General features: G+C 38.1%; 1 protein-coding gene across 2 annotated transcripts in view; it reads left to right on the top strand.

Moving 5' to 3' along the window:
• The window catches only part of nbas (NBAS subunit of NRZ tethering complex), a 187,830-nt gene that overhangs the window by 56,615 nt on the left and 119,150 nt on the right, over nt 1-12,065 (top strand). For both annotated transcript variants that reach the window (XM_082147804.1, XM_082147805.1), the window contains 7 exons: nt 903-1,007; nt 1,352-1,488; nt 5,234-5,320; nt 5,401-5,554; nt 7,750-7,935; nt 9,083-9,256; nt 10,703-10,836. In XM_082147804.1, the coding sequence (XP_082003930.1) occupies nt 903-1,007; nt 1,352-1,488; nt 5,234-5,320; nt 5,401-5,554; nt 7,750-7,935; nt 9,083-9,256; nt 10,703-10,836 (977 nt within the window). The remainder of the gene's footprint in view (nt 1-902; nt 1,008-1,351; nt 1,489-5,233; nt 5,321-5,400; nt 5,555-7,749; nt 7,936-9,082; nt 9,257-10,702; nt 10,837-12,065) is intronic.

Below are 12,065 nucleotides of genomic sequence, written 5' to 3'. Positions count from 1 at the left end.
TGAGAGATTTGACATTATGTAATGGCTATACTAATAATAATGTAGTAATTTGTGTACATACACATAGTATACTATGTGACCCTGTCCACAAGGGGGGAAAATGGATAAATATTTGTTCACTTTTGGCAGATAGTTAATTTTTTACCCTGTCAACATCTATTTAGTATTCAGCATCTGTCATTCTAATCCCTTGATGTGATTTATGTTGGTATGTGAAGGCTAGCCAATTATAACCAAGGTAATTTCCATATAGAAGTCTTAAAGGCACAGTAACAAAAACAGCCTGCTTAATTCTAAGGATCAAAGGGTGTCATTTCAAACTAGGCTGACTTTGACATTTTCATTGTAGAAATGTTGATCATTTATGAATTGATAATAAAATGATGCAAACCACCTTCTGAAGTACTCTGAAACCATATATCCACAACAAATGTTGTGACTTTGATTTAGATAGTCATTTAAATTATCTAAATAATTTCCGCTCGTCTTTTTATGAATAAAATGATCAATGTGTGTGCTCATATGTGTGTTCATATTTTTATGCTTTGTTGCAATCTAAAAGTCATCAGCAGGAGTGTGTCTACTGTTTCATCCTATCGCATAGTTAATGTCCTGCTCGTACTGTGATGGATGGCCTTTGTCAGGGTCTTCATGTGTAATTGATTTCTATGGGAATAGTTCTGAATGTAACCAGACCTCTGAGACATTAAACACACACGTGCACACACATACACACGGCGGCCCTGTCAACTTAAAGGCTGTAATTGTAAATGTCAAAGTGATAAATGTCAGCAGTGTGGACTGGGAGGATTTACCTCAGACATACACACGTGAGACCCTCTCCTGAACTCTCATGTTTGTTTTGCTTTCTTTCTCTCTGTGTCTTCTTTTATGTTCTGCAGGAGATCCTGGGTGGACCTCATGCGGCAGAGCAGCGATTTGATGCTGAGTTTTTCAAGAAGTTCCGCAATCAGAATATTGTTCTGTCAGCAAGAACGTACGCAAGGGTAAATCTCTCTTCCTTTGTTCTCCGTCCATGACGTGAGTGTGAGTATGAGCGTCCCGCGGCGTGAGTTATAGTCACCATTTCACTGTTTTGTGGATAAGTGTGTGCGCCCTCACTAGCGTGTGGCGTAAAATATGGATTCCCCTCATATTCTGTGAGTATTTTAAAGTGTAATGTTTGAAATATGGTCACCTGCCCAATGCAAAGGCTTCTGGGTCTTTGTAAAGTTGGATATATTACTGCAGAGCATAAAGCTGTCAGTAGTTAGTTCCGTCTCATAAATCGTCTATTAATTAATTATCTCTATCAATCGTGTTGCTCTCATGTCGTCTCTTTTTCTCCCAGGAGAGTAACGTGCAGGCATTGGACATTCTCTTCACTTACCACGGCTCAGAGATGCTCCAGCACCGGCTCGCAATTCTCTGCAATTTCCCAGAAACCACCTCTCCTCACGAGTACTCCGACCTTCTGCCTAAGGCGGGGTAAGAATTACACATTAGAGGATACCAATCTTCCGTGAACAGGATAAACAAAACCCACATAAATCTTTTTGAAAGAGCCTAACGGGAAAAGGTCATTTTTAGATGACGGGTCTACTGAAAGAGGTTATTAGGTTCTGTCTGCGATAGGACCGAATGAGGTGCTAGTTTAAAGCAGGTTGGTTATGTAAATGAGACATTTTGCAGTGAACTTTATCCATATGTGCTTTAAAATAACTTTGAAATAACTGTAGGCTGAAGTTACCTGCAGACTCTGGGCTAAAAATAAGTGCTGCTCACCTTCCTGAAGGGATATGTACACTAGTACTTTTCAAAAGTTTAGGGTTGTTTAAGATTTTTTTTTAAATGTTTTTAAAAGAAGTTATGCTCACCAGACATTTGATCAAAAACAAAAAAACAAAACCGTAATATTGCAGTTGCTAGGCGTCTTATAGACTACCTCCTAGAGAATTCATTTATTGACACTTCAGTTGAAAGGAGGAATGCTGAAGGTACCATGGTGTACACAGCACACAGGTGTGGTGACCAGCTGATCATGGAGGTCCGGGAGAGCAAGGGGGACCTGGTGGTGCTGTGGTGGGACTTTGCAAACGCCTATGGATCCATACCTCACAAGCTGGTAGAAGTGGCTCTGAACCGGTACTATACCCCAGCCAAGTTCATGAACCTTATCTTAGACTACTACAACAGTTTTAGCCTAAGATTCTCCTCTAGGTCCACTACTTTGGAGTGGCATGAGCTCAGGAAATTAAATATCACTGGATGCACCATTTCAATGATGCTTTTCGCACTTGCCAAGAACATGCTAGTGAAGTCTGCAGAGGAGCACTGTAGAGGTCCCCTCTTAAAGTCTAGCGTCCGACAACCATCGATTAGGGCTTTCATGGATGACCTAATAGTGACAATAGCATCTGTCCCAGGGAGTAGATGGATCCTGAAGAGCTCATGACCTTGGGTGTACATGAGCTTCAAGCTGGAAAAATCCAGATCCCTGGTGTTGAAGAAAGGAATGGTCACCGACAAATTCTGCTTCACACTTTGCAACACTCAGATACCATCCATCATGAAAAACCTAGATAGTAGCCTGGGGAAGATGTTCGATTTTAGCCGCCTTAGTTTACAAGGTCCCGATCTCCACAATGGAGGGCTTTGAGAGGAGGATCAATAGGTTCTTACAGAAGTGACTGGGACTACCTTGAAGCCTGAGCAGCATCGCCTTATACGGGTGAAACAAAAAGCTGAAACTCCCCATCAGCAGCCAGGGAGGAAGGAGAGGAGATCTCAGCTTCAAGATGAGGTACAAGAATCGCTTGAGAAAGTGCAAGCCAGCAGGATGTTTGAGATGCGGCAGCAGGGAGACTGGACAAGGTGGTAACAAGTAGTACAACCTAATAACACCTGGGCTGAGCTCTGGAAATCCTAGTATCACCAAATAAAATTCTTAATCCAGGCTGTCAAGGATGTAGTACAAAGCCTGTCCAACTTGTTTTGCTGGGGGAAGGCAGAGCCACCAACTGTCCCTGAAAAGAGGGACACTGCAACATATCCTCAGCAGGTGTTCAAAAGCACTGAGCGAGGGGCGCTATCATTGGCGTAATGACAAATTCTTGAAAGTCATTGCAGACACCATCTACAGGGGGATCATCCACTGCAAGCGCCTGCGCTCAGCGGAGAAGACCATCACTTTTATCAGGGCTGGGGAGAAGGTATCACCAGCAGTTAGCAATTTTTATTGAAGTACAAACTAGTGAAATATGTGGCGGAAAGTTGAATTATTATGTATTATTGCAGATTTAAATCTGGTTCCTTGCATTTCCAATACATGTGATAAGATTCACAGCTGTCATTTTTCCTGATGAGTTTTCAGCTCCTTTAGAAAGAAAACATTTCTAGCCATATCCTGAAGAGAGGAGGTGATAAAAGTCAGGGACTACATCTGCAGGACCGAGATATCTGAGCTTACTCTGAAAGACCTTGGATATTTGAGTCTAGAACAAATGTGTAACACAGCCATTATATTTAAGAGCAGACCCGTCTTGAGCTCAGAAGTCTTAAATGTCAAACATCAAATATCTCAAGACAGCCACTGAGATTTAATCACTGGCCTCTCTGTTACCAGCAACAACCTGAGTGACCAGCAAGTTCCTCCTTACACTTGTGCTGCTTTTTCACTGCTTTCACTGCCAATTTTTCTTTCCTTGAAATGGGGAAAAGTGGTTTTGTGTAGAAACTTAGTTTAGCTAGATGTGTATTTAAGGAGCAATTAATCACGAGTGGCAGACAGCTGTATGTAACATCTGTAGTATTACATGAACGATTTGTCATTTATCAATTACTTTCAACAGTCTCTTTTGACAGCAGTCTCAAAATAGACTTCAGTTTAGCTTTAATTTCCATTTCAACTCATAGTTGAGGAAGAAGAAATGAGATTTTGCAGATTTGAAGGTGCTAATATGCTGAATGCTTTTGTGGTGGCGGGTAAAACATCCTTAGGGATTTCGTGCAGATCTTTTCCACCGATGACACTCTAAAAGTGCACAGTCTCTTTTGACGCCTTCAGAACTCAGGCATGAAAGACTGATGTAATTGCTCGCTCTAAATATATACATGAAAAGTTTCAAAACAGAGGAAACAGGCAATAGCTTTACACCTACGCATAAACTGATCTGAGGACTCGGTGAGAGCCTGTGCTACACTTCTAGATTACAATATGTACAAAACAATGTTTTTGTCAGGTAGGTGGTTACATGCTTGTGTGTGTGTGTGTGTGTGAGTATGCTGATTTGGTGGAAAGCTTTGGTGTTTAGAGAGAGAGACACACTGAGTAAGGGCATTTGGAACCCCCCCATTAATGTTCCAGTAATGGGGGTGACAGAATAGATTTAGTATATTGGATTCGGTCGCCCTCCTTCCACCCATTCTCTCTTATGGAGGTCAGTCTCCTCTGCAGTGAACATCCATCACGGCTCAGCAGCTGGAGGCCGGTTTCCGACTCTCCCCGGCCTGTGAGCGTGAGCAGCACCCTCGCTGTACCAGTGGTCTCTCACCATCTGCTGTCTCTGCTGGAAAGAAACACTGCCAAATCAAGTTTTCTTTTATGTTTTTTTTTTTTTTTTTTTTTTTTAACTGACTCTGTTGTAGTAGGTTTAGAGTTGTGTGCATATGTATGTGGCGATAGAATGATTTAGTAGCCAGGTTGATATATGTGCAATGGAGACTGAGAAATGTAACAATATTTCTGTAATTTTCTTACAGATTTTATTTTTTTTTTTTCACACATGTGGTCATCCTCTTGGTCATTATGTCAAGCCCCTTTTTTGAATTCTTCAGAATTAGCATTTGTTATTTAAAAAAGGCCAAGCAATGAAAATGATGATAATAATAATTAAAAATGATAATTCAAACCTATTTGCTTTTGTGCACGCTTTACCAAACCATTTCAGTCAGTTTTATTTAGTGGCTTGTTTCGATCTATTGAAGTTTCAGTTGTACTTGAAAATACACCCCCAAATTGTGGTTATTTTGTTTGTTAGTTTGTAGGTTGGTCTGATAGTGGCTGGCTATTTCATTTGCCTTCGAAAGGCCACCAATAAGTGTGTTTAGTTTCTGCGTCCAGAAGTTTCTATTTTGACCAAGAATTTACTATTGATTGTATAACTCTTGCTTAGTTACTGATAATCTTTTGTTGGTTCATTCTTTTGTTCTTTCATTCTCTCTTTCTTCCTAGTGTGGATAAGAAGGGTAACTTGGCTTTGATTCCTTGGGAGGAGAGCCGGCACAGAGAGCTGGACTGGTGTGAAGTTCCTGAGTGCAGGTAAACTGAGTCACATTTGTGCTTGTGATGTGGTGTTTGAAAGCTTTGTTTGTCACTGATGACTGTGTTCTTTTCTTTAGAGGAGTGGTGGAGCCCAGCCCAGTGGATGACTGTCACTTCTTATATGAAGAACAGCCAGAACTGGAGAGGTTTCGCAGCTCCAGACCCTCCATCACGCTGCTGACTGAGTGGTATCTGACCAGGGCACAGGACATAGAGAGCAATTCCCACCAGGTACACAAGTGCACACGCTGACTGAAGCTGACACTCAAACACGTATCAAAGCACATGCTTTTCTTTTGCGCTTTCGCTTGACTGACACCTTACCCGGCTAAAAAACAAACAACTTCCTCAAATACACATACAGATGCACATCTGACTCAGAGAAGATTTGCTTCCTTCTAGAGTGACAGTTCCTGCTGTCCCAGAGGGCTGTTAGTGTGCTGAGATCAAATGAGAACACTGTATCTGTCTACTGTGGGCTCCTAATGGAGAGACATCTGAACATCATCAGCTTCTCAACCACTCTCTCTTTCTTTCTCTCTTTCTTTCTTTCTTTCTTTCTTTCTTTCTTTCTTTCTTTCTTTCTTTCTTTCTTTCTTTCTTTCTTTCTTTCTTTCTTTCTTTCTTTCTTTCTTTCTTTCTTTCTTTCTTTCTTTCTTTCTTTCTTTCTTTCTTTCTTTCTTTCTTTCTGTCTTTCTTTCTGTCTGTCTGTCTGTCTGTCTGTCTGTCTGTCTGTCTGTCTCGCTCTCTCTCTCTCGCTCTCTTTCGGTCTAAAAGAAACTCTAAAATGCTCTGATTTTTCCACAATAGCTTTCTATTTTATTACAAGTTTTAACTGAACTACAGTGGGGTCCAATTTCTTCTCATTTAAATTTTTTTTCTTGTTTAAAATGATATATTCAGCTTAAGATTTGACAATTTTTTTTTTAAATAAATCATTTCAAAACATGAGTATTGGTTTTTTCCACTTTTGCTTGATAGCTTGTTCTTGTTGTGTATCCATAAGCACTTTCTAGAGTAAAATGTGCATATTGCACAGAAGTCATCTATTTAGCAATATTTTAAATATTTTATATTATTATCTAAATTTCATGTGAATGTGAAAGCAACTCTTGACTCGTGTGCGCACTTGTTCAGGAAGTAGAGTGACCTGCTCATTCATTTTAGCCAATGACGACGTCATTTGTTCAACTAAACAAATGTAAGTTATGATGACTGGTTATGATTTATCTTGGATACACGCAAGAAGTCTGTATCCACATCTCTGGCCTCGGTTTTTGGCCCTGCATCTCCAGAATTTTCTTTTTCGGACAAGAATTTAGGTGTATCTCTAGTCTCAAACTTTTTGTCCCCACTGTATAACCATTATGACAACTATCACTCAACTGTAGGCACAGCCTGTTTCAAGTAGTGCTGCAGAGCGGGAGATGCATCACTCTGTCAGGACAGAGGTTAAAGCAAGGAGAGAGGGCTGTTCTGAAAGAGCTTGACGTGAAGTGAGGGAAAAAAGACGCCTGAGCTCAGATTGAAAGTACATCCAGTGTAATAAAAGAGTGTGAGATCGTTCATCCGAGGGCTGCCAAAAACGACGGAGAAATGTTTGTGCATGTGGAGGTCAATACTTATGATTAACCAAAGCCAAGTGTGCGTAAACAAGCGTGTGCTGTTTGCAATCATTTGTTTATAAGGCAAATACACATACTATTTTTGTACCTGGTTTAGTGTTTTGTGTTAAGCTGCACTCCTTGTAATGAGTGTTGCTGTGAAGGCAGCATTGTTCCGGAGGTGTTTGGCTCTTGTTAACTCCAATGTCAAGGGTTTCGGTTCCTACCAGGTGGGAAAACAGCAGCAATCATTTCCTCAATGCAGGCATCCACTATTGATTGGCTCCATGCTCTGCCTGTCAACTGGTAGAGGAATACTAATCGTCAGCTCATGATGTGAACTGTATTGATGGGCTGCTGAGGCGGGGGGGGATTTCATCGACTGGTCCTACTTTTTACGAATCTGTTTGGGGATTTTTACTTATTGCATGTGTTTTTTGTTGTTGTTGTTTTTGTCTTTTTTTTCTGTTGGATTTGATCTGGCAGTTTTAATAGATTTAGATTTTGCTAAACAATTTTACACACTCTTTTAACAGTTGTTTTAACGTGTATATATACATATATCTATGTATGTACAGTATATATGTGTGTATATACAGTGTATAGATGCATACATGCATATGCATACATACATACATACATACATACATACATACATACATACATACACACATACATGCATACGCATACATGCAAACAGCTGGCATCATCATTGTTCAGTTGTGAATGTGTGTTTGGCGGCGCTTCTGTCTTTCTGTTCCTCATTAGCTGGATTGTTATGTATCTAATAGATTGCTTGTGCTTTTTGACTGGTCCACACAGGTTGATTGTTCCCTGTCTCTGGTGCGTCTGGGAAAAGAGCAGAACATTCCTGGGCTGGAGGTCCTGTGCGACGATCTGGTTACCATGGAGACACTGGTGTATGAGACATCATGTGACTTGAGTCTCACACTAAAGGATCTGCAGCAGCTCAGGGACATTGACAAGCTCCGCCTCCTCATGAAAAATGTATGTTGTGAGGCTGTGCTCTTATTGTTGGCTGTCTATAGTCTCCTTCAACACTTGTATTATTATGTTGCGGGTCAAATTGACCCTAATTGGATTCAATACAATTAATGAAAAATCAGGTAAAAACAGTGAACCTTTAATATTAATCCTCCTCACACATTACAACAAAAATAAAGATGAGAATTATATTTTTTTTTAAACTGTATTTAACAAAATTTTTTTTACAAAAAATAAATAAAATAAAAGAATATTATAATATATTGAATAATAATAAAAAAAAGTTCCCCCATTTTTATTTTGAAATTTGAAAACCATGAAATTATGGGTCAAACTGACCCGCGATTGTCAAAACAAAAAGCATCAGAAATTTTGTACACGCAATTCCACAACACCTCAGAGTGTCAACTTTGCAGGCATGTTCATGACCCTGAACAAGAAATTGTCCTAAAATAAAAAAATAAAAATAGGCTAGGTTAACCAGTATTTTCGACAACTCAAATAATACAAATCACCTTTGTTTCCCAAAGCTGGCATACATGCATACCGTTTATTTGGCAGCACTAGTGTAAATGATAGATCTCTGAGAGTGTGTGCAGATTTGTGTTTGCAGGGTGGTCTCATTACGACTGCAGTGAGCACATCCAGCGGCTTGTTTGGATTTAATGCTTTCATTAAAAATGATTTAATACTCATTTGCTAGTGTAAGGGGATACACTGTGAGTGGGTGAATGGCCATCTTAGCATCTGTTTATTAGTGATACTTTTAATGTTTCCTGAGGAAACACTCAATTCAATCAGAAATAGACATTCTGTCATCTTTTACTCACCCTCATGTCGTTCCAGAACCCTTTGACTTTCTTTCTTCTGTGGAACATAAAAGGAGATAAAAGCCGCTTTAAAATTATCTGAATGATTTGTTCATGCAAAAGAAAATGTCCTTTTTGAAGGTTTTTCTGAGGCTCCTGTCTTAATTATTGTAATGGGAAAAACCAGTACAGACTCCTTTTTTGTTTTAAGTTTAAAGGAAATCATACAGGTTTGGAATGACATAAACTGTTCCTTTAAAGCTACTTTAATGTGTTTCTGCTTAATGTATTGTGAGGGAACAGAAGACGCTGTTCTACATCATGATTTCTTTCTGTTTTAGTCCAGGGAGGATCGATACGTGAGGAATTTATTCCAGTGGATGGTCCCGTTTCTGCACCGCTGTGAGGGACGGCGGGTGGGCTCTGCCTCCAGTCTGCTCAAAGAATTCCTGGTCAACCTCGCAAAAGACAATCTCACACTCCCACTTAAAATCTTCCAGCACTCAAAGCCAGACGTAAGCCAAACACGTGCACTTGACTATCCAAACAAGGACATATGGTACACTTTAAAAAAATGTTTTTATAGCTATTAAGCTAATTATAGATAACCAATGATTACCCCTAATCAACATCCCCTTCATGAAAACTTTTTTTAATTGTAAAAAAAAACTTTAATAATTATTAATTGAATGTAATTAATATGTATTATATTTATTATAATTTAATTATAAGTGGATTACACCAGTTTCAATTCAAAGAATATATTATATGCATATAAATATTTTAGAAATAAAATTTTAATAAATAATAATAACATGTATGTTTATTATAGATTGATTATAAATGTTATTATTATTGATCATTTCTATTATTTATTATAATGTAGACCAATTGTGGACAAACCTATATTTATTCCAATTTATTTAATTATTTATTTATTTTTGGCCAAATTTAGCTCACGAATTTAGCAATAGCAAGTAAACCAACACACAAACATGTACACATTCTTGTGAGGATGTTCTGTTGACTTATGTTGCCTTTACATAAAAATAATTATTAAAACTGCTTCATATCCCTAATAGACTTACAGACATTTTGGACACTTTTATGAGCTATGAAGACAATATGCACCACACAAATATAGAAAAACAAATACACACATTGTCACACTATTATGTACTCATCTGATTTACTATTGAAAGTCAGTAGTGTGGCACTGCTTCCTCCATGATAAATTGCTTGTGCTTTTCCTCATTTATAAGTCTCTTTGGATAAAAGTGGCTGCTAAATGAATAAATGTAAGTTAATGTCACACACTCACACAGATACACTCATAAAAGAGGGATGCAGTGAAATGATTAGAGGAAGAGCCATTCCAATTCTGAGTCCAAAGCAACAAAAGACCTTCAGACACACACGTACAGTACACGCTGTCACACACGGCCGTGATAAAAATGTATGGCCTGTTTACACATCTGAGGCATCAGCTTCTCTCACAGGAAATTAATAAAAGGGGTTAGAGAGAAATCAGGTGTATGAGATTGTACATGTGTGTTTATGTTTCTTTTTATTTTTGTGTGTGTCTATGAATCAGCCTTGCTCATTCAATGTTGTGTGAAATGAAATCCAATCTAATCCACACTAACGTGATTTTTAGTGTGCTTGTGTGTGCATCTGTGCGTGAGTTACTGTTGTCTGAGAGGAGACGGGATGAAATGGCTCTATATTAACACACACCGTATGAAGGTCATTTATACAAGGTTATGTTCTGTTATATAGGCGTACAAGTTGTTAGTTGTCTCTAAGCCTCCCTATATAGCATTTTTGAGTGTCATAAAGACATTAAAATATGCCAATGATGCTCAGAATTGCTGTCTATGTAGGTTCTTGACTAGGTTTAATAATACATAATTTACACTTAACACTGATTATGATGACAGTGTGTGTTTATTTACCTGCAGTGTCATCCCAAAATCCTTGGAGATTCCGATCAGCTGATGTCCGTGGCATTGGAGTGCATCTACAACTGTGAGAGAGATGACCAGCTTGCACTCTGCTACGATATACTGGAATGTCTACCACAGAGAGGATATGGGTGAGCAAACCTCCATCACACAACTAGGAGTAATATACACTAAATGTCAAAAGTTTGGGGTCATACACTCTAAAAACTTTTGGGTTGTTTCAACCCAACTTTGGGTCAAATATGGACAAACACAGTCGTTGCGTTACATTTTTTAATTACATTTTTAACCCAACATTTGGGTTTGTCCATATTTGACCCAAAGTTGGGTTGAAACAACCCAGCATTTTTTAGAGTGTAAATATATTTGCTTGAAATTGATACTTTTATTCAGCAAGTATGCTTTAAATTTATCAAATTATAAATGTCTGTGTTGTCGTTGGTACAAAAGATTTCAGTTTCAAATAAATGCTGTTCTTTTTTAACTTTTTATTCCTCACAACCATTATCAACTAATAATAATAAGTTAGTTATTATAATTAGTTGCACCAAATCAGCAGGAGAATGATAGTGGCTAAAAATTCAGCTTTGCCAATAAATTATGTTTTAATATCGTATTAAAATACGTGTTGTTAATCGATTAACAAAAAAATTATAAAAAAATAACTAATTCATTGCAAATGTTTTCTGCAATCAATCGTGATTAATTGTGATATAATAAAACCTAATATTAAAATGTTTAAATAAATAAATAATTTAAATAAAATACATTTCACATTTAATCTCCAAATTAACGTAGAAGCAACATAAAGACAGTAGCTTATATCTTAAATTATTCGTTTAATGGCATCTTTTTATGAAAGAAGAACCAATGCTGCTACTGATGTCTCTATGAAATAGATTTTTTGCGCTCAATATTAGCCGTTAATTATAAGCATTACAGTATAATTGAAAGCTATTCTTTTTTAAAACATTTATTAGGCTTTAAATAATATAACAACTTTTAATTTAAGTGAACTTAAAAAACAATCTTCACATAAACCCATTATAATAAATGCCACGTTTAGCTGTGCCCTTCAATATATCAGGGCTCAATTTTTTTCTTTTGGCCCAGTACATTTAAGACTTCATTTAACCGTGCTTGCGAGGATGCTCGACAAAACTGCTTTTTTTGCATAATTTTTTGTGTTATTGTCCATTCAAGCGCTGTCTGAAACGGCTGTCTGTGTGCACGAATGTGTGTGTGTGTGTGTGTGTGTGTGTGTAACAGACAGGAGATTCACAGACGTGTGCGCAAGTGGTAACGCACTTGCCTTCTCTTTTGTGCCTCATCACCCGTTAATGGTTTAAAAGCATTAGCT

This window comes from Leuciscus leuciscus, assembly GCF_965113295.1.
Source record: "Leuciscus leuciscus genome assembly, chromosome: 19".
Classification (NCBI taxonomy): domain Eukaryota; kingdom Metazoa; phylum Chordata; class Actinopteri; order Cypriniformes; family Leuciscidae; genus Leuciscus; species Leuciscus leuciscus.
The sequence above is the reverse complement of the archived record's forward strand: the minus strand, read 5'-3'. Positions and strand labels throughout refer to the sequence as shown.